At 47.5% G+C, this 23,474-nt stretch overlaps 1 protein-coding gene across 1 annotated transcript in view; it reads left to right on the top strand.

Annotated features, from left to right (window-relative positions):
- Positions 1-21,381, top strand: part of LOC311310490 (chondroitin sulfate N-acetylgalactosaminyltransferase 1-like) — a gene marked incomplete at both ends in the record, with an annotated part of 120,478 nt that extends 99,097 nt beyond the window's left edge. Inside the window, 7 exons of the mRNA XM_084440002.1 lie at positions 8,797-8,972; positions 9,848-10,064; positions 10,390-10,491; positions 11,066-11,247; positions 11,452-11,543; positions 12,201-12,282; positions 21,092-21,381. Coding sequence (XP_084296128.1) covers positions 8,797-8,972; positions 9,848-10,064; positions 10,390-10,491; positions 11,066-11,247; positions 11,452-11,543; positions 12,201-12,282; positions 21,092-21,381 — 1,141 coding nt within the window. The remainder of the gene's footprint in view (positions 1-8,796; positions 8,973-9,847; positions 10,065-10,389; positions 10,492-11,065; positions 11,248-11,451; positions 11,544-12,200; positions 12,283-21,091) is intronic.
- Positions 21,382-23,474: the final 2,093 nt, after the last annotated feature.

Genomic DNA, 23,474 nt, shown 5'->3' with positions numbered 1-23,474 from the left:
GCGGGCGGAGTCTCGCCACCACGCCACAGACCCCACAACTCAGCCCCTGATTGAGCTAGAGACACACAGTCTTCACCAGTGGGTGCAAGGAGACTGCCCGGAGGTCTTCATGGTGGAGTCAGGTAGGTGGCCTGGAGAGGGGTACACTGTCCCCGACTGGCTCTGACCTGAGGGGGTGGAGTCTCACCACCACGCCATTATCCATGCCACGGGCCCCACAACTCAACCCCTGAGTGGGCTAGAGACACAGTCTTCATTGGTGGATGCATCGAAATTGCCCAGAGGTCACTGTACTGTCCCCGACTAGCTGTGACCCAAGGGGGCGGGGCCTAACCAGCACGCCACTATCCACGCCACGGGCCCCACAACTCAGCCCCTGAGTGGGCTAGAGACACACGGTCTTCACCGGTGGGTGCACGGAGATTGCCTGGTCCGTAGTAGTTCTAGCAGTAGCTGTTACATACAGCTGCAGCAGCTAGCCCACCTCACATTTTCTCCAGGAAATGTACTTTCTAGTTATTATTATTCTCCCCGCTTTTTTGAACCTTAACTTGTTCTTCATACTTTGTGCTAGAAACCTCATTCAAACTTTAAAATGTTCATGACGTTCAGCTCTTGAACGGATCCATTCAGATTTTTGATATTTTTTATAGTTTTTTAGAAATTTAACTTTTAAAACTATTTTTTGTCCCATTGAAACTGCTTGAAACTGCTTTTGGAATGTTCAGAAACTTTATGTTTTTAGATTGGTGGCAGCAGTTGCTTTGAAAATATTCACACATTTTGTAAACTGCTGGCACGCCTACAGTTTTGAAAGCTCACACACATTATACATCAAAACATTCACACAACTGTGCTGATTCGTACAATGTAAGTATCTAAGCAGTGTGACTTATAGTTTTCGCTGTATGACGATTTGTTCGGCAACTGCGCTCCTCATTGAAACGTATGGCAACGTACACTAGCTTTTGAGCTGCTAATTTTGCATTTTTTCTCTTTTTCTAACTTGTCGCTATGCCTACAGTTTTAACAGCTCATACACATATTATATATCGAAACGTTCCCATAACTGTGCTGATTCGTACAATGCAAGTATCTAAGCCGTGTGACTTATAGTTTTCGCTGTATGACGATTTGTTCGGCAACTGCGCTCTCCATTGAAACGTATGGGCCCACACTACCTTTTGAGCTGCTAATTTTGCATTTTTACCCTTTTTCTAACTCGTCGCCATGCCTACAGTTTTTAAGCTACACGGACATATATCCTAAAATGTTCAGCATTTTCTCAGGATTCCTACGGTGTCAATATCTAGGCTGTGACATTTATACTTTTTGAGAGAGAGCTGTCTGAATCGGACATGCCTTTCCATTGAAGTGAATGAGAGGATGCTCACAGTGTCAGTTGGGATTTGAATTTGGGGACACGTGCAGGCTCTCTGTAGAGGCACCCTTTTATGACTATTGTGGTAGCATTCATATTCATTCCTTCCTTCCTTTCCTTCCTTCCATCCTTCCTTCCTTCCTTCCTTCCTTCCTTCCATCCATCCTTCCTTTCTTCCCTTCCTTCCTTCTTTCCATCCATCCTTCCATCCTTCCATCCTTCCATCCTTCCTTCCTCCTTTTCTTCCTTTCCTTTCTTTCCTTCCTTCCATCCATCCTTCCTTCCATCCATATTTCCTTCCTTCTTTCCTTCCTTTCCTTTCCTTCCATCCATCCATCCATCCATCCTTCCATCTTTCCTTCCTTTCTTTCTTTCCTTCCTTCCTTCCTTCCTTCCTTCCATCCTTCCTTCCTTCCTTCCTTCCATCCTTCCTTCCATCCTTCCTTCCTTCTTTCCTTCCTTCCTTCTTTCTCTTTCTTTCTTTCATTCCATCCATCCATCCATCTTTCTTTCATCCATCCATCCATCTTTCTTTCTTCCATCCATCCTGCTTTCTTTCTTTCATCCATCCATCCATCCTTCCCTCCTTCCTTCCTTCCTTCCTTCCTTCCATCCTTCCTTCCATCCTTCCTTCCTTCCATCCTTCCTTCTTTCTTTCTTTCTTTCTTTCTTATAATAATAATTCCTTCCTTCCTTCCATCCATCTTTCCTTTCCTTCCTTCCTTCCTTCCTTCCATCCTTCCTTCCTTCCTTCTTTACTTCCTTCCTTCCTTTCTTCCATCCATCCTTTCTTTCTTTCCTTCCTTCCTTCCTTCCTTCCTTCCTTCCATCCTTCCTTCCATCCTTCCTTCCATCCTTCCATCCTTCCTTCCTTCCTTCCTTCCTTTCTTCCTTTCCTCACTTCCATCCATCCTTCCATCCTTCCTTCCATCCATCTTTCCTTCCTTCCTTCTTTCCTTCCTTCCTTCCTTCCTTCCTTCCTTCCTTCCATCCTTCCTTACTTCCATCCATCCATCCTTCCTTCCTTTCCTTCCATCCATCCATCCATCCATCCATCCATCCATCCATCCATCCATCCATCCTTCCATCTTTCCTTCCTTCCTTCCTTCCATCCTTTCTTCCTTCCTTCCTTCCATCCTTCCATCCATCCTTCCTTCTTTCCTTCCTTCCTTCTTCTTTCTCTTTCTTTCTTTCTTTCTTTCTTTCTTTCATCCATCCATCCATCCATCCATCCATCCTTCTTTCTTTCTTTCTTTCTTTCTTTCTTTCTTTCATCCATCCATCCATCTTTCTTTCATCCATCTTTCTTTCTTTCTTTCTTCCATCCATCCTGCTTTCTTTCTTTCATCCATCCATCCATCCTTCCTTCCTTCCCTCCTTCCTTCCTTCCTTGCATCCTTCCTTCCTTCCATCCATCCTTCCATCCTTCCATCCTTCCTTCCTTCCATCCTTCCTTCCATCCTTCCTTCCATCCTTCTTTCTTTCTTTCTCTTCGTGGTGGCGTGGTGGTCTCGCCACCACGCCACAGACCCCACAACTCAGCCCCTGATTGAGCTAGAGACACACAGTCTTCACCAGTGGGTGCCATGAGACTGCCCGGAGGTCTTCATGGTGGAGTCAGGTAGGTGGCCCGGAGAGGGGTACACTGTCCCCGACTGGCTCTGACCTGAGGGGGTGGAGTCTCATCACCACGCCACTATCCATGCCACGGGCCCCACAACTCAACCCCTGAGTGGGCTAGAGACACAGTCTTCATTGGTGGATGCATTGAAATTGCCCAGAGGTCACTGTACTGTCCCCGACTAGCTGTGACCCAAGGGGGTGGGGCCTAACCAGCACGCCACTATCCACGCCACGGGCCCCACAACTCAGCCCCTGAGTGGGCTAGAGACACACGGTCTTCACAGGGTTGAGTCAGGTAGGTGGCCCGGAGAGGGCTACACTGTCCCTGACTGGCTCTGACCTGAGGGGGCGGAGTCTCACCCCCACGCCACTATCCACGCCACGGCCCCACAACTCAGCCCCTGAGTGGGCTAGAGACACATGGTCTTCACCGGTGCGGGCGGGTAGGTGGCCCGGAGAGGGGTACACTGTCCTCGACCAGCTCTGACCTGAGGGGGCGGAGTCTCACCACCATGCCACTGTCCACACCACAGACCCTACAACTCAGCCCCTGATTGGGCTAGAGACGCACGGTCTTCGCCGGTGGGTGCATGGAGATTGCCTGGTCCGTAGTTGTTCTAGCAGTAGCTGTTACATACAACTGCAGCAGCTAGCCCACCTCACATTTTCTCCAGGAAATGTACTTTCTAGTTATCATTATTCTCCCCGCTTTTTTGAACCTTAACTAGTTCTTCATACTTTGTGATAGAAACCTCATTCAAACTTTAAAATGTTCATGACCTTCAGCTCATGAACGGATCCATTCAGATTTTTGATATTTTTTATAGTTTTTTAGAAATTTAACTTTTAAAACTATTTTTTGTCCCATTGAAACTGCTTGAAACTGCTTTTGGAATGTTCAGAAACTTTATGTTCTTAGAGTGGTGGCAGCAGTTGCTTTGAAAATATTCACACATTTTGTAAACTGCTGGCACTCCTACAGTTTTGAAAGCTCACACACATTTTATACATCAAAACATTCACACAACTGTGCTGATTCCTACAATGTAAGTATCTAAGCAGTGTGACTTATAGTTTTCGCTGTATGACGATTTGTTCGGCAACTGCGCTCCTCATTGAAACGTATGGCAACGCACTCTAGCTTTTGAGCTGCTAATTTTGCATTTATACTCTTTTTCTAACTTGTCGCTATGCCTACAGTTTTAACAGCTCATACACATATTATATATCGAAACGTTCCCATAACTGTGCTGATTCGTACAATGTAAGTATCTAAGCCGTGTGACTTATAGTTTTCGCTGTATGACGATTTGTTCGGCAACTGCGCTCTCCATTGAAACGTATGGGCCCACACTCTACCTTTTGAGCTGCTAATTTTGCATTTTTACTCTTTTTCTAACTCGTCGCCATGCCTACAGTTTTTAAGCTACACGGACATATCATATCCTAAAATGTTCAGCATTTTCTCAGGATTCCTACGGTGTCAATATCTAGGCTGTGACATTTATACTTTTTGAGAGAGAGCTGTCTGAATCGGACATGCCTTTCCATTGAAGTGAATGAGAGGATGCTCACAGTGTCAGTTGGGATTTGAATTTGGGGACACGTGCAGGCTCTCTGTACAGGCACCCTTTTATGACTATTGTGGTAGCATTCATATTCATTCATTCATTCCTTCCTTCCTTCCATCCATCTTTCCTTCCTTCCTTCCTTCCTTTCCTTCCTTCCATCCTTCCTTTCTTCCCTTCCTTCCTTCCTTCCTTCCATCCACCCTTCCTTCCATCCTTCCTTCCATCCTTCCTTCTTTCCTTCCTTCCTTCCTTCCTTCCTTTCCTTCCTTCCATCCATCCTTCCATCCTTCCTTCCATCCATCCATCTTTCCTTCCCTCTTTCCTTCCTTCCTTCCTTCCATCCTTCCTTCCATCCATCCATCCTTCCTTCCTTTCCTTCCTTCCTTCCATCCATCCTTCCATCTTTCCTTCTTTCCTTCCTTCCTTCCATCCTTCCTTCCTTCCATCCTTCCTTCCATCCTTCCTTCTTTCCTTCTTTCCTTCCTTCCTCCATCCATCCATCCATCCTTATTTCTTTCTTTCTTTCTTTCATCCATCCATCCATCCTTCTTTCTTCATTTCTTTCTTTCTTTCTTTCATCCATCCATCCATCCATCCTTCTTTCTTTCTTCCATCCATCCTTCTTTCTTTCTTTCTTTCATCCATCCATCCATCCATCCATCTTTCTTACTTTGTTTCTTTCTTTCATCCATCCATCCTTCCTTCCCTCCTTCCTTCCTTCCTTGCATCCTTCCTTCCTCCCATCCATCCATCCTTCCATCCTTCCTTCCATCCTTCCTTCCTTCCTTCCATCCTTCCTTCCTTCCTTCCTTCCATCCTTCCTTCCATCCTTCCATCCTTCCATCCTTCCATCCTTCCATCCTTCCTTCCTTCCATCCTTCCCTCTTTCTTTCTTTCTTTCTTTCTTTCTTTCTTTCTTTCTTTCTCTCTCTTCGTGGTGGCGTGGTGGTCTCGCCACCATGCCACAGACCCCACAACTCAGCCCCTGATTGAGCTAGAGACACACAGTCTTCACCAGTGGGTGCAAGGAGACTGCCCGGAGGTCTTCATGGTGGAGTCAGGTAGGTGGCCCGGAGAGGGGTACACTGTCCCCGACTGGCTCTGACCTGAGGGGGTGGAGTCTCATCACCACGCCACTATCCACGCCACGGGCCCCACAACTCAACTCTTGAGTGGGCTAGAGACACAGTCTTCATTGGTGGATGAATTGAAATTGCCCAGAGGTCACTGTACTGTCCCCGACTAGCTGTGACCCAAGCGGGCGGGGCCTAACCAGCACGCCACTATCCACGCCACGGGCCCCACAACTCAGCCCCTGAGTGGGCTAGAGACACACGGTCTTCACCGGTTGAGTCAGGTAGGTGGCCCAGAGAGGGGTACACTGTCCCTGACTGGCTCTGACCTGAGGGGGCGGAGTCTCACCCCCACGCCACAATCCACGCCACGGCCCCACAACTCAGCCCCTGAGTGGGCTAGAGTCACACGGTCTTCACCGGTGCGGGCGGGTAGGTGACCCAGAGAGAGGTGTACACTGTCCTCGACCAGCTCTGACCTGAGGGGGCGGAGTCTCACCACTATGCCACTATCTACGCCACGGGCCCCTCAACTCAGCCCCTGATTGGGCTAGAGACACATGGTCTTCACCGGTGCGGGCGGGTAGGTGGCCCGGAGAGGGGTACACTGTCCTTGACCAGCTCTGACCTGAGGGGGCGGAGTCTCACCACCACGCCACTATCTACGCCACGGGCCCCACAACTCAGCCCCTGATTGGGCTAGAGACACATGGTCTTCACCGGTGCGGGCGGGTAGGTGGCCCGGAGAGGGGTACACTGTCCTTGACCAGCTCTGACCTGAGGGGGCGGAGTCTCACCACCACGCCACTATCTACGTCACGGGCCCCACAACTCAGCCCCTGATTGGGCTAGAGACACATGGTCTTCACCGGTGCGGGCGGGTATGTGGCCCGGAGAGGGGTACACTGTCCTCGACCAGCTCTGACCTGAGGGGGCGGAGTCTCACCACCATGCCACTGTCCACACCACAGACCCCACAACTCAGCCCCTGATTGGGCTAGAGACGCACGGTCTTCGCAGGGGGGCATGGAGATTGCCTGGTCCGTAGTAGTTCTAGCAGTAGCTGTTACATACAACTGCAGCAGCTAGCCCACCTCACATTTTCTCCAGGAAATGTACTTTCTAGTTATTATTATTATTCCTTATCTTCCACTGAAGTCTGACTTCCCGTGGACATAAAATCACCAAATTTTGCACATAGCTCCAGTACTATAACCAAAGTCCTCAACCTGCATTGTAGGTCAATAAAGCTGAAGGTGGCGCTACAGCAACAGTCTAAAGTTTTAAACTTTAAAAAATCATAACAAATCAGCCATAGGTGCTATCACTGTAAAACCACCATGTCAGTGTAGTCCCAAGTGAGACAAAACTTTCATACGCTCTGACCTTGCAGGAATTTTTTCATAAACTGTAAAACCTATCAAACCTATATCCTCCCACATTTTTTGTTCAATTGACACAAAAATTGATATATTGTATCTTCAGACTGTCCTTACCAAACAATCCTCACAGATTTTTGAAATATGAAAAATTGAGCCCACAGCACATCAAAAAGTTTTACTGTTAACAGTTCTGTATACAGTTCCTATTAATTCTTGCCAAATCAATGTCTGATCATCCTCATAAAAAGTGACAACATTGGCCACATATCCAAGATGTAGTGTGATTTTTTTTCCGAATTGTATCTCAAAAATTTAATTTAAAAAAAATATGTTTAATTCTGTCCTCTGAAACCAACACTTCATACAGAGAAAACTACATTACCCACAATCCGACGCTAGCTCCACGAATCGGAGACATCACTGTTGGCAACCCTACCCAACCCCCGCCGAGGATTACAATGACTCGATTGATTGGCAACTGACTGAGTACACAGCTGCTGAAGTTAATGTTCAATTATGAAGAAAAGCAAACAAAACCTGTAAAAATTAATAAACATATCTTATCCCACATTTTTCAATCAATTAACACCAAACTTGCTACACTGGATCTTCAGACTGTAATTCACAAACTCATTGACCAGATTGTTGAATTATCAAAATCGAGCTTAGAATGCATCAAAATGTTTTACAAATGTTTTATGATACGATACGAATGTACAAAATGAACATTGGAATGTCAACTTTCTTGTTGTCCTCCTATTCTCTCGCTTATTGCTCCTAAACTTGTCGGAAATTGCCTGGCCCCGCCTCATCGCTGCGTAGCAGCTTTAATTATGTTTGAAGCAGTCTTTAACATGCTGTGTTATTATGTTTGAAGCAGTCTTTAACGTGCTGTGTTATTATGTTTGAAGCAGTCTTTAACGTGCTGTGTTATTATGTTTGAAGCAGTCTTTAACATGCTGTGTTATTATGTTTGAAGCAGTCTTTAACATGCTGTGTTATTATGTTGGAAGCAGTCTTTAACATGCTGTGTTATTATGTTTGAAGCAGTCTTTAACATGCTGTGTTATTATGTTTGAAGCAGTCTTTAACATGCTGTGTTATTATGTTTGAAGCAGTCTTTAACATGCTGTGTTATTATGTTGGAAGCAGTCTTTAACATGCTGTGTTATTATCCTTTCAAAACCCCTCTTAGTCCAACGGTAGCACCATCTGTTTACCAGGGTGCACCAGGACAGTAGATTACCTAGTTGTCTGGTCCAGGGTGTACCAGTAGATCACCTGGTTGTCTGGTTCAGGGTGTACCAGTAGATCACCTGGTTGTCTGTCTGGTCCAGGGTGTACCAGTAGATCACCTGGTTGTACCAGTAGTTCACCTGGTTGTCTGTCTGGTCCAGGGTGTACCAGTAGATCACCTGGTTGTACCAGTAGTTCACCTGGTAGTCTGTCTGGTCCAGGGTGTACCAGTAGATCACCTGGTTGTCTGTCTGGTCCAGGGTGTACCAGTAGATCACCTGGTTGTCTGGTTGGTCCAGGGTGTATCAGTAGATCACCTGGTTGTCTGTTTGGTCCAGGGTGTACCAGTAGATCACCTGGTTGTCTGTCTGGTCCAGGGTGTACCAGTAAATCACCTGGTTGTCTGTTTGGTCCAGGGTGTACCAGTAGATCACCTGGTTGTCTGTTTGGTCCAGGGTGTACTAGATCACCTGGTTGTCTGTCTGGTCCAGGGTGTACCAGTAGATCACCTGGTTGTCTGTCTGGTCCAGGGTGTACCAGCTGGAGACCGGGCTGACCAGACACCCAGAGGAGCGGCCGGCGAGGAAGGACCGGCGAGACGAGCTGATCGGCGCCCTGGAGACGGCGCTGCAGGCCCTGAACGGACCTGCCCCGCCCGCCGCCGGGCGCCGCAGACGAGCCTACGCCCCCTCCCACTTCATAGAGGGTGAGAGACACGGCCTACGCCCCCTCCCACTTCATACAGGGTGAGAGACATGGCCTACGCCCCCTCCCACTTCATAGAGGGTGAGAGACACAGCCTGGCCAGCACAGGACTCACCCACCACACTTCAGAGAGAGAGAGAGAGTACAAGCTACTTTAGGACAGGGCCCGGTACCATTTCACATCCTAGCACCTTACCCACCAGACTTCATAGAGAGAGAGAGAGAGAGAGAGACAGTACAGGCTACTTTAGGACAGGGCCCGGTACCATTTCACACCCTAGCACCTTATCCCATATGGTTTCCTGTGAATCTGGATGGATCAGATGGATATGGGCTAGATATCTCTACTGGACCCTCCAAGCATCGCAGTAGTCATCTGGTTCATCACTCAGTCCCTCTCTCCATCTCTCTCTCCCTCCCTCTCTCTCTATATCTTTCTCTGTCCCCTTCTCTTTCTCTCCCACTTCCTCTCTCTTTCCTTCCATTCTCTCTCCCTCTCTATCTCCCTCTCTCTCTCCCTCTCTGTCTCCCTCTGTCTGTCTCTCTCTCTCCCTCTCTCTCTCCCTCTCTCTCTCTCCCTCTTTCTGTCTCTCTCCCTCTCTGTCTCTCTCCCTCTCTCTCTCTGTCTCTCTCTGTCTCTCTCTTTCTCTCTTGCTCTCTCTCGCTCCCTCTCTCTGTCTCTCTCTCCTCTCTCTCTCCCTCTCTCTCTCCCTCTCTCTGTCTCTCTCTCTTCTTCTCTCTCCCTCTCTCTCTCTCCCTCTCTCTCCTCTCTCTCCCTCTTTCTCTCTCCCTCTCTCTCTCTCCCTCTCTCTCTCCCTCTCTCCCCCCCCCCCCCTCTCTGTCTGCCTGTGTTTCTCTATGTCTCTCTCCCCTCAGGGCTGACTCGTACAGAGAAGGACAAAGGGACCGTGTATGAGTTGATGTTCCGGGGCGAGGGCCCCCAGGGTCTCACCCAGCTGGTGTTGTTCCGGCCCTTCGGGCCCCTGCTCCGGGTGCAGAGTGACAGGGTGGACACTCGCGGCATGCTGCTCAACATCGTGGTGCCCCTGTCCAGAAGGGCCGACACGTTCAGACACTTCATCAGCAGCTTCAGGTGGGCTGACTGAGCACCAATACACACACACACACACACATCATCATCATCATCATCATCACGGTGTGATCACAGCACCACCCACACACACACACGCACGCACGCACACACATCATGGTGGTGTGATCAGACCAATACGCACACACACACACACACATCATGGTGTTATCAGACCAATCCGCACACATCATGGGACGCTTTCCCAGTCACAGCCTGGTCCTAGGCTATGAAAAATATCATTGGACGTCCTCTCTCTCTTTCTTTCTTTTTTTCTCCATCCTCCTCTCTCTCCCTCCTCCTCCTCCTCCTCCTCCTGTTCTTCCAGAGAGGTGTGTATCCAGCAGGATGGAAGGGTCCACCTCACCGTGGTCTACTTCGGCCGGGAGCAGATAGACGAGGTGAAAGCCATCCTGGACCAGACCTCCAGGTGAGTACGTACTTTGCTCAGGTACCGGCCGGAACTTGCTAACTTGCTTCACAGCTCGTTTGGGGGATAAGACACAGAGGAGAGAGAAGGGAGATGAAAGATCTCTATAGCTGGCCCTTAACCAGCCAGGCCTCTTGCAGAGCCAGGGCCCAGGATGAGGGAGGGAGGGAGGGAGGGAGGGAGGGAGGGAGGGAGGGAGGGAGGGAGGGAGGGAGGGAGGGAGGAAGGGAGGGAGGGAGAGAGGGAAGGAGGGGGGTCTCTCTGGAGAGAGAGGGTGGTTCTTCTCTGCTGGTGGCTACGGAGGATACAGGTCCATAGGACTGCTGGGGACAGACAATCCCAGCTCTGCTGGAAGCTGGACTCACTGGGGTTGGGAAGAATGACTTTAGATTATACAGTAGCCAACCTCTCTTCTCTCCTCCTCTCCTCTCTTCTCCTCACCTGTCCTCCTCGCATCTCCTTCTTTCTCCTCTCCTTCTCTTCTCTTCACCTCTTCCCTCCTCTCCTTCTCTCTCTGCACCTCTCTTCTCCTCCTCTCCTCTTCTCCTCTCTCCTGTCCTCTCCTGTCCTCCAGAGAGACCCAGTTCCGGAACTTCACCCTGATCCAGCTGAATGAGGAGTTTTCTCGTGGGCGTGGCCTAGACGTGGGCGCCCGGGCTTGGAGGCGGAGCCAGAATGTGCTGCTCTTCTTCTGCGACGTCGACATCCACTTCACCTCCGACTTCCTCACTTCCTGCCGACTCAACGCTGAGCCTGGTGAGGAGGGGCTCACCCGGACTATCCACCTGTCTGTCTGTCTGTCTGTCTGTCTGTCTGTCTGTCTGTCTGTCTGTCTGTCTGTCTGTAAGTCTGTCTGTCTGTCTGTCTGTCTGTCTGTCTGTCTGTCTGTCTGTCTGTCTGTCTGTCTGTCTGTCTGTCCTTCTAACCTGTCTGTCTACTGATGTGTGGATGTGTTCTCAGGTCAGAAAGTGTTCTACCCAGTGCTATTCAGCCAATACAATCCAGCTCTGATCTACAACAACCAGACTCCCCCTCCCATTAAACAGCAGCTGGTACGTCAGAGAAGGACAAGACAACAGCTTTTTTCTCTCCTTTCCTCTCCTCTCCCCTTCCCTCTTCCCCTCTCCTCTTCCCTCTTTTCTTCTCCTCTCTTCTCCTCTCCTCCCTTCTCCTCTCTTCCCCTCTCCTCTCCTCTCCTACATTTTACATTCAGATTAGTCATTTATCAGACGCTTTCATCCAAAGCGACTAACAATAATTGCCTTTAACGTAGAAAACGTCAGTGTACTACTACTCACCAGAACTCGCAAGTGAATCTCCTTTCTAAACAAGTGACTGAGAGCATAATCTAATGCTGAAGGCAAAGTGCAAGAATAGCAAACTATAAATACAATAGTTGCTGAAGAGGGAGGATTGTGGTAGAACTTCTTGAAGAGATGAGTTTTGAGCCTGCGGCAAAAGATGGGCAGTGACTCTGCTGTCCTGACATCAGTGGGCAGTTCAGCACTACCTATTATAGTAAGAAAATATACTTAGTAATTTCTAGTTCAGTCAGTGAATCCAAGTCCCTTCCAGAGGTTTAATGCTCTCCTCTCTCCTCCTCTCTCCTCTCCTCCTCTCTCCTCATCTCTCCTCTCCTCCTCTCTCCTCTCCCTTCCACTCTCCTCTCCTCTGGTAAATTATGATCCTGTATGCCTGTCTCCCTGCAGGTGATCAGGAAGGACACAGGATTTTGGAGAGACTTTGGTTTTGGAATGACGTGCCAGTATCGATCTGATTTCATAAACATAGGTAATACTCCCCTCCACACACATACACACACACACACACACACACACACACACACACACACACACACACACACACACACACACACACGTCATTCACTGATTTAGTCAAAATGTCCTCTCTAATTTTCACTATCTCTCTGTTTCTCTTTCTCTCACATTTCTGTTTCACTCTCACTCTATATCTCTCTGACTACCTCACTCTCTCTCCCTCTCTCTCTCTCCTCATCTCTCTCTCCCTCTCTCTATCTCTCTCCCTCCCTCCCTCTCTCCCTCCCTCTCTCTCCTCATCTATTTACTCTTCAATATGCTACCCCTATGTAACGTCATTAGGAGGCTCAATAGTTACCAAAGCTACGCAGATGACACCCAGCTCTATATTTCTGTGACACCCGATGACTACAGCTCAGTTGACCACCTGGTAGAATGCATTACTGATATAAATGCATGGATGTCACAGAATGTCCTTCAGTTAAACCAGGATAAAACTGATGTTTTGATCACTGGTGAAACAGTTGAAAGAGAGAGACTATCTGAACACTGACACTGAACACCAAATGCCAGGTCAGAAACCTAGGTGTAATGTTTGATTCTGATCTTAATTTTGAGGCCCATATTAAGAATGTGACCAGGACATATTTTTACCTCCGCCCCAAGAGCAAAGCCCCGCAGGGCGGAAGGTAATGTTCGCCCCTGTCTGTCTGTCCGTCTGTCTGTCCGTCTGTGTGTGTGTGTCTGTAGGCGGACAGGATTAAACAAAAACTACCAGCCCGATATGCATGAAACTCGGTGGAGGGGTGCAGCATGGGCCAAGGAACTGACCATTAAATTTTGACCATGATTCATTCATAGGTGGCTCTACAGTACCCATATTACTGTAACTTCAGTGTAGTGGGGGATTTAGGTTTCAGTTTCCTCATAGGTTTCAGGTTCTTGGCGCCACTTGCAATACCAAGCTTGGCCACTACGCCAAAAACTGGCTGTTCCTGGCCATGGGGGCTTGCTTCATGCGCCACTGAGCAACTTTCATTGGATTGAATGGGCCTTCATCTTTGCATGCCGTATCCACTTCTTATAATACATCCATGATCCAGCCATGATCAGTTATGCTCGCGTCAACAGGCTGGTTTACTTTTTCAGCTCGATCCGGAAGGTAGAACACTAGAGCCCGCCTACCATAATTTTTCCGTCCGGTGGATGGAAGATGATGCTGCAGCAGTGTTATTATTTAAATCAGCAATATTTAAATTTCGCCTTGCGCCTGACGAGACTACTGGCTGCAGTATAAAGAGCGACAAACAAGCTGCTAAAGCTATTGCTGATTATGGTGTTTTGTGTGCACAATAGGCCTACCACTTGCTTGCTTGCGTTGTTATCAACTTGTTTGCTAACAAAGGCTAGAACTACTGCCCAGCTGGCACACAACCAACCTTCAACGTTGAAATATAGTTGGATTAATGTCAGTCATCGTTTCAACCTTGAAAGAACATTGGATGCTCAATGGTAGAAAAAGGTTGATATAATACTTATAAATCAATGTTGAAACTAGGGCTGCGAGCAGCAGTGAGCGGGCCCTTGCACCCCACGCGTGTCGAGGTGCGGTGCCGTTAAGGGTGTGCTATTTCGGTAGCAGTACTGAGAGAAACTTCCTGTCACCAGTAGGTGGCGCTCTAAGCGTGACTCAATACCTACGCATAGATGTTTTCAGGACGGTACCTTGATGAAGCATGAGAAATATTGTGTAAATCGGACAATGTATGTAGGAGTTACGATGACTTCCTGCTTGACCTGTAGGCGGCGCTATAAGTATGACTCAATACTGACCTACAGATGTGTTCAGAACGTGACCTTCATCAAGCCTGAGTAATTTGGTGTAAATTGGATAATGTATGTAGGAGTTATGAGGACGTCCTGTAAGCAGTAGGTGCTGCTATAAGTATGACTCAATGCTGACGCACAGATGTGTTCAGGATGTGACCTTCATCAACCTTGAGCAATTTGGAGTAAATCGGATAACGTATGTAGGAGTTATGATGACTTCCTGCTTGACCTTTAGGCGCCGCTATAAGTATGACTCAAGACTGACCTACAGATGTGTTCAGGACACGACCTTCATCAAGCATGAGCAATTTGGGGTAAATTGGATAACGTATGTAGGAGTTATGAGGACTTCCTGTTTCACCAGTAGGTGGCACTGTAGGTATGACGCAATACTGACTTACAGATGTGTTAAAGATGCGACCTTCATCAAGCATGAGCAATTTGGAGTAAATGGGATACTGTATGTAGGAGTTTTGAGGACTTCCTGTTTCACCAATAGGTGGCGCTATAAGTATGATGCAATACTGAAACATAGATGTGTTCAGGACAGAACCGTCATGAAGCGAGAAATATCGGACAAATCGGATAATGTGTGGAGGAGTTATGAGGACTTTGTGTTTTATGGCGAAATGTCAGAATTTGGCGGGGCGCCACGGAAAGGGTGTTTGGTGAAAACTCAACTTTTGATCACAAAGGTCTTAAGATGAAGCTGACCGAATATGAAGTTGATCGGATGAAATCTGTAGGAGGAGTTTGTTAAAGTACGAGGCATGGAAATGGTAAAAACAAGGACAAAATGGCACATTGAGAGCAAAATGGCGGACTTCCTGTTGGATGTTTGGTATAGCTCCAAGAGACATTTTAGTGTGTCTCAATCAACTACATATGCCCAGCGAATTTCGTTCGCCTACATCAAACTGAAAGGTGGGGCTCGCCATATACAAATTTTCCAGGGGGCGCTCTTGAGCTGTTTTGCCACGCCCATTTCCGTCACCCATGAATTATCAAATTTTTCACCGGGACTGACTTATCTGCAAAGTTTCCTCCGTTTTCATCGATGTTTAGGCCGCCAAAAAGGCATTTGTTTGGGGAGAAGAAGAAGAAGAAGAAGAAGAAGAAGAAGAAGAAGAAGGTACAATAATAGTCCTTACAATTTCAATAGGGCCTCGCACAACCAGTGCTCGGGCCCTAATTATGTTGAAGATCTGTATGTTGAGCTACATCCAGCTAATGCGAGACAAACATTACACACGATGCACCGCACCAAAATTTCCAAAGAAACTACGGCGTCCATAATATGACATCCTCGGATGTCCACGGAAGAAAATTCGAATCTCATTCTTTGTGCAAGTGCAAAATAAGGATTTGTGGCCAATAAAATCAATTTATTGCAAAGATATATAAAGCAAAACCTTTGTCGGGCCAATTTTTACCCATATTGTGCATTAAAGGGCTATAAGGCAGGTTGAAGACATCATGTTGACATTGTTGTACATCAACATACAGATCTTCAACATAATTTCAACATTGATTTATAAGTATTTTATACTTTTTTGTCCTCTCTGGTCCGTGGTTTGGGGGTCCGTTTAGTGGCGTTGTGGAGCGCCAGCTTCTGAGGCCGAGGAGCACGTCCCTCAGTAGCACCGTTGTACCATAATTGATTGTGGTTGCATATGGTTCAGTTGCGTCGCGTTGCTCGCGTAGCTTGCATTGGGAGTTGGGAAGTCCATTTTTGAAGCGTTGCCTCCGCCGCCAGCCACTGGGTTTCATTCATGAGCCGCTGATGTCACAGGTTGTCCATACCTCGTCTGCCGCAATTACTCAACTGTCGTAATGTACGCCGGGTGCTATTCACCATTGAAATGTTTGCAGTTTCGGGCGTGAACGTGCCTATGTGGATTCTCGATATATATACTGTAATCAGTTCATCAAAATCCTCCCCTCGTGGCTTGTTTCATGAGTTCGCTGGCTGGTGCTGGCTGCATGACAGGCTATGCTGCTCGCTTGCTAGCTAGCTGATGTTCGTCAAGGTTTCCCGTATTGCACATAGGGCTATCGTTATGTTTAGATTGCTAATACTAGCTGAATGATTCTCGCGTTTCAATTTTGTTGCAGCCCGAGGGTTCCAGCAGAACTGCTGCTCTACTCGCTAGCACCCATGATTTGCGAGTGCCGCCACGCAGCTGGCGTTAGCCGTTCGGTGTAGCTAATGCTAGCTGGGTCCCATGCAATCAATCAAAGCTTTATTTGTATAGCGCATTTCATACCCAGAGGCAACACAATGCACTTTACAGAGAACAAGGGAGGTGGGTATATGACCCACCCCTACATATTCTGGTAGGGACCTGACTCGACGCTGGATCGGATTCGGGGTGTGATGCGCGACGCGCAGTATCTCTGTCGTCGCAAATATTTTGCGGGGCCCTCAGTGGTCTAGGAAACACTTTCTCTTCTGCGATAACGAAGCACCGTGAACTATGATCGTTCGAACATTCCGTTCATTAATAATTAATGCGCTGCCTCACATGGCTGTCCGGGCTAGGGAACGTACTCGTCCCCGGCCTCAACAATGAAATCGCTGTCCCTGTTTGATTTACAGAAGTTCTGCAGACTGTGCCCGGCTGCAGCCCCTTTCCGGCCTGGTCTGCCCTCTTTCAGCAGACGGTTCTGGACCAAATGATGCCCTCGTGCCTACCTGTAATCCGCTGCCCGATACATGAGAGCTGGTCTAGCCAAGACCACATTAACCTAATACGACTGCATGGTCTCATTTCACTGCGTTCTGCTCCACATTTGATGTGCCTTCATGCCCGTTAAAACCGAAATGTTATCAGCATTTATAGTCCATTGTGTTCAGTCCAGACGGCTGCGGCCTCAGTCGGTTAAAAGTGTCGTTGCAGGTGTGCAATTTCACATACGCTGCCTGGACCCCTTCATCGGCATACGAACACTACCTCGGGCCCGGCGTCCAGGCCGTTTTGGATGCTCGAAGCGATGAGCGGACCGTAACCAAGTTGTGTCGTGTCACTGCGGATTTCACGTCGTTTGTGCGGATATAGCCTTATTTAAAATGCATGCTGTAATTGCTCGTGAAACTATTAATTAATAAACTTATTGGTAAATTAATAATACTTTTATTAATACAATTATAATTAATATTGGCTAATACTTATGTAGCGGACAGGCCTTGCCCGCGTAGTGGGGTGTGACTGCAGGACTCACCGGGTGACTGGAGAGCGCAGGATCCAGGTCTCTGTATCCCCAGCCTTTAATGTCTCTTCACTACTGCGCTTTGGGTGTGGATGATTTGTGCTGAGCCCTACGATTTCTGCTAAACTCAGTCTAACCTGAGGTGTGTGTGAGCAGCATAAGCTGACCCTAAGTCTGACCCAACTGTTCCTTTCCACACTGAACCACCAGGCTATAATAAGAGTACACCTCCACACCCAGTGAGCCTTATAGACCAATTACTTAGTGACCCGGGCCTCTAATGCCCACTCTCATATAAAAAAAAAAGGAAAGAATTCCCCCGCTACTGGCTTGTTTTAAAATTAATACTATTTATTAGAACAAAATTAAATCGGTTTACCAATGAATACCAAGAAGGAAAAGAAAAAAAAATACTAATGTTAAAGTTGATGAAAATGACCCTCTTAACCCTATACAAAGGGTGTCAGTGTTCTTCCATACAAAAGAACACTGACATGAACTCAAAATGACATCAACAGTCAATGAGAGAGATACCCATACACACAGCACTTCAGTGAAATTCAGTAATAACCCACACTTTCCATACGAACACGGCTGAATAGTCCCGCGATGCACACACACACATACAGAAAAAGTCACTGGAATTCTAAACGATCGGAACAGTTCAGTTCCAATGCGAATGTTGCTGAATGGTCCCGCGTTCACAAGAACGGTCTCTGTCTAGAATGTGCACTGCCTGGCTAGTCAGAGGAGAAGTGCCCACTAGTGGGCTAAAGGACAGAATTCACCTGCGTCCCAGAAGACAGGTTGCGATGTTGATCCAGGGGTTGCCCAGCCGGAGCCAAGCCGTAGTGAGGGGATGCAGAGCTGTAGCAGGGATCCTTGAGGACGTCCCTCTCCAGAAAGTGTGCCGAAGAAACGCAAACTAGTCACAACACAAAAAGCTAGCTCACAACACTGCAACTGGCTAACCTGGTGCTGTGCGCACGCTAGCTAATTCACTTTTACACATCGACGGTCTCGGTTTTAAACGTCCTCTTCTCGAACGCCACTGGAGCCTAACTTAGCACTTTTATTAATTTACTGTCCACTTCTCGCAGATCTTTTTGAGGTTCCGAGGACTCTCTCCAATAACGGGCCGTGTCAAGATCCACAGAAACGTCGTCAGCCGCAGTCCGTCCTGAACGACCACCATCATTTTCTCTTCCCGCCGCCCCACCGTTCACCTCTTTTTTTTATTTTTTTAACTCTGCTGCACGTACACAGGCGTTTCTCTGGCAGTCACTGACTGGTTGGCTGACTGTCACTCCCCATGCAGCTCAGTCTCTCAAAAAGCAAAATGTTAACGTGGGCGGAGCACACAAAAACACATGTCCAATCAAACAACAGGAAAAACACATAACACAAAGTATATTCATATAAACCACATCTCTACAGTTATAATTAACTATTATTAATGAACTTCTATTATACATCCATGGTGAAATGGCACTTTTGTTGGTTAAGAGTTTCCCCTGCTGGCTATTCAGGTTCTTACAGGCTGCAATTGGCTTACCCATCATAGTCAGAGCGCTCCGCCGACCCCTTCGTGTAACACGTGGGCCTCGGAGCTGCCGGCACGTTCATCTAAATTATCGCCTAAAATTATCGAGTGGAAGCTAGTGCTTCCACTCGGAGCTGCCGGTGTGTTTGTTTTGGGGGGTATTGCTGCATTCTTCTGCTATTCCACTATGCGTCGGCTAGTGGAAGCCAGGGTAGACACTAGCTGGTCTCTGTGGCTCTCCGTGGTGACCGTGGGCCAAACATCTCTGAAGGGCCATCCAGCGGTCCCTCCGGTCACCATGGAGGCAGAGACACTAGGCTGTATCTCCTTCGGACTCCAAGCGCTGGCCCGTGGAGGCCAGGGACTATAATGTACAGCAGTCCTCCTGTGGCGCTCTTTGACGGTCTTAGTGGGCTGAGTTACCTCCGAGCGTCTTCCCGATCGCGGCCCACTCTGATCGTCATAGAGGCAGGGGGCTAGATGCCGTTCCTTCTTCCGGCACTCTGGGCCAAGCGGCCCAGAGGGGGGAACATCTAGATTGTAGATGCCGTTCCCTCTTCCGGCCCGGCACTCTGGGCCAAGCGGCCCAGAGGGGGGGAACATCTAGATTGCTGCTTTCCACATGCGTGGAAGGCAGGGGGCCCCCCGAACAGATCACACCGCCAAAATGTATATGCTTAAAAAATTCATATGCCGTATATATTCATGCATGCTAATAAATGGGTCAATTTTGACTAAAGTGATCTCGACTGAAATATATTTTTTACTCATCACTTGAGAAACATTGCTAAGGTGAAACATTTTCTCTCCCAGGCCGAGTCGACACTGAAAGACTAATGCATGCTTTTATCAGGAGCAGGCTGGATTACTGCTCCCCTATCTGCTCTACCAAAGAAAGTATTAGTCAGCTTCAAATAGTACAAAATGGTGCAGCACGTGTCCTCACTAAGACCAGAAGGAGGGCACATATCACACCATTCTTACAATCACTACACTGGTTACATGTCCATTTTAGAATAGATTTTAAGATTCTTGTATTTGTTTAGAAAGCACTCCATAGTCATGCACCTGAATACGTCAGGCATGCTTTTACGATATACACCAAGTAGGTCCCTGAGATCCTCTGACACTGAACTTTTAACGGTTCCTGGAGCCACGACCAAGACACATGGGGAGGCAGCCTTCAGTTTTTACACCTCCAGCCTCTGGAATACCCTACTAGAAAACCGAAGAATGGCTGAAACTGTGAGAACTTTTATGCAAGATCCTTTTTAATCTTGCTTTTAGTAATGTACTTTTACTCAATTTTAATATTCATTTATTCTCTTATTTTTTACTGGTTCTTATTTTCTATTTCTCTTTTCATATATGTTCTGTCCTGTTTTACTTTCTTATTTTATTATTCTTACCAATACCAACTACTTATAAACTGTTTTTATTTATACTGTAAAGCACTGTGCTACATTTGCTTGTGATACAGAAATAAAATTGACTTTAAAATTGATTCTCTCTCTCCCTCTCTCTCCCTCTCTCCCTCTCTCTCCCTCCCCATCTTTCTCTCTCACTCTATCCCCTTCTTTCTCTCTCCCTCTCTCCCCATCTTTCTCTCTCTCCCCATCTTTCTCTCTCCCTCTCTCTCAATCCCTTCCCCTCTCTCTCTCTCCATCCCTCTCTCTCCATCCCTCTCTCTCTCTCCCTCTCTCTCTCCCTCTCTCTCCCCATCCTTCTCTCTCACTCTCTCTCCCCTTCTTTCTCTCTCCCTCTCTCCCCATCTTTCTCTCTCCCTCTCTCTCCCCATCTTTCTCTCTCCCTCTCTCTCCCCATCTTTCTCTCTCCCTCTCTCTCTCCCTTCCCATCTCTCTGCCAATCTCTCTCTCCCTCTCTCTCTCCATCCCTCTCTCTCTCCCTCCCTCTCTCTCCCTCCCTCTCTCTCTCCCTCTCTCTCTCTCTCCATCTCTCTCTCTCTCCATCCCTCTCTCTCCCTCTCTCTCCACCCCCCTCTCTCCCTCTCTCTCCATCCCTCCCTCTCTCTCTCTCCCTCTCTCTCCATCCCTCTCTCTCTCCCTCTCTCTCCATCCCTCTCTCTCTCCCTCTCTCTCCACCCCCATCTCTTTCTCTCCACCCCCTCTCTCTCTCTCTTTCTCTCTCTCTCTCCATCCCTCTCTCTCTCTCCCTCCCTCCCTCTCTTTCTCTCTCTCTATCTCTCTCTCTCTCTCTCTCTCTCTCTCTCTCTGCGCAGGTGGATTTGACCGCAGTATTAGAGGCTGGGGCCTGGAGGATGTCCACCTCTACAGGAAGTACCTGCACAGTAAGCTAATGGTGATTCGCGCGCCTTGTCGGAGTCTGTTCCACCTGTGGCACGAGAAGGTCTGCGCGGACGAGCTGCCGCCCGACAAGTACCGCATGTGCATGCAGACCAAGGCCATGAGCGAGGCGTCGCACAGCCACCTGGGGGAGCTGCTGTTCAGGACGGAGATAGAGGCTCACCTCAGACTGCAGGAGGAAGCCAGGGAGGGAGGGGGCAAGTGATGGTGACGGTGATGATGATGATGATGATGATGATGATGATGGAACTGCTCACTGAACTTCTGTGGTGATGGTGGTCATGATGATGGTGGTGGTGATGATGGTGGTGATGATGATGATGATGATGATGAAGGAACTGTTTGAGACTGTGTGTGCCGTTTCTGTTTTCTGTATTGCTTTCGAATAATAACGTCTAATGAGCTGGGATTGCAGACCTTCAGAGAAGGATCACTTCCGCTAGAAGTCCAAGCCGCATCAAGACAACGGCCAGACAGAAGAAGTGAGGGCTGGATCACAATCTGTCTCAAGGTCAGATATGCTGGACACTTCTCAAGAGTCAAAGGGAATCCGTTGCCAATGGACGCCGTCTCGCATATCTAGGCTATGGACAATGAAGACTGAAAGTTTAAATTATGAGTTTGTAAATACGTTATAGGCTACTTTCAGTTTATCTGTATGTAGGCTACTGTATAACCATGCCATTGTTGTTATAAAGTGAAGATAAAGTGTATTGTAACAATAACTGGATGTTTTGACTTTGCATTATCTTTTTTATGACTTTGATATGCGGCATAATAACCTGTCCATTAAAACACTTTCTCAATTTGCACCACTGTTTAAGATCAGATGAACTTCAACACAGACAGAGACATCAAGAATAAGAAGCCTTTTCAGTTTACTGTGCAGTGTATTTCAAATGCACAACTTGAGTCAAAAAGTACTTCAGGAGAAAAAACGGTCGAATCAACAATTTATTGAGCAAGCCTTTACATGGGGTCAAATCTTCGGCAATACTAAAGTTCACAGAGTGGCGCCGAGCTTATATGTCCTGGCTTCAGGCCAGGTATCACATCACAAACAAATTTACATACAAGGGATATAAACATGGTCACAAACAGTCACTGATGTTCTGACTGGTCAGGGTGTCAGCTGGTCTTTGCATCAGCTGAGCTCTTGCCCCCCTTCCTCGAACAATGGGGCTGCTTGGGTTCTTCCTGTGTCCTCCTAGGATCATGTTACAACTATAGGCTACTGACTCTAGAGGTGAACTGTAGGTCACGCTGACTCAGAGACAGGACAAAGGAATGCTGACTCAGGACATCTGCTTTGCTCACATGTTAAACTACTTAAGTTAACAGTTCCTAGTTTGGTTTGTTCCTTATTCTTAATAAAAATGATTACTACATGAGAGTAATACAGATGTATTGATGTAATACAGTATGCTACAGTATAAAAATATACTACAACTGTTAAACGTGAGGTCTTCAAAAGGGCTCTTACAGCGCATCCTCAGGTCAGTGGAACTTAGCTTTATGTACTCATGTTTCCGGTGATGATTAGTAATGTACTTTTTGGTTAGTTTGCGCAATATTTTGGAGTTGCCTTCCTTGTAATATATGCCTAGACATGTTTAGAGTCGCTGCCGGTATTAAGAAACAACGTTCTTTGCGTGCGTGCGTGCGTGTGTGTGTGTGTTGGTGTGTGTGTGCGTGTGCGCGTGCGTGCGTGTGGTTTTGCTAGCTTAAGGAATGTACTGCAACATGGGTGTGTATTACAAACAGCACTGTTTATTACCACAAGGCACTCGTTTACGACAGTCAAGCTGAGACAGATTCACCTTGTATCTACAAAACAGTTGTGAAACCTGACAGTGCATTTCAATGAACTAGCTAGAAGTAGGCTATTTGACAGTATTTTTTATACCGATTAAAATAATAATAATAATTATTATTATAATAATAAAGCCAATTTATTTCCTGAAAAGCATGAATGCTGAACAAATCTTCTCTGCTTGACTGGACGGTGCTGGTGTGCTCACGTGTGTTCATCACCACGGCTCTGCCATAGTCAGAGCTGGTGACGTAGCCCCACCAAATGTGCAGCGGAAGCGCCGGGGGAGCCACCGGGAGGGGCGGAGCTAACCGGAGGAACATCGGGCGACAGCGGGGCAGGCACGCGATAGGCTCCTAACCTAATCCGAGGCTTCCTTCCCTGTCATCAGCACAACGGGAACACGATCCTACCGGGGTGCCTGCCTGCCACCGTTCACTGTAGCCTCCGAGACAGGACAAGGTTATGTTTTGGGTTGAATAATC

Source organism: Borostomias antarcticus (genome assembly GCF_949987555.1).
Source record: "Borostomias antarcticus genome assembly, chromosome: 6".
In the NCBI taxonomy this organism is placed as follows: domain Eukaryota; kingdom Metazoa; phylum Chordata; class Actinopteri; order Stomiiformes; family Stomiidae; genus Borostomias; species Borostomias antarcticus.
This window is presented reverse-complemented; position numbering and strand designations above follow the sequence as displayed.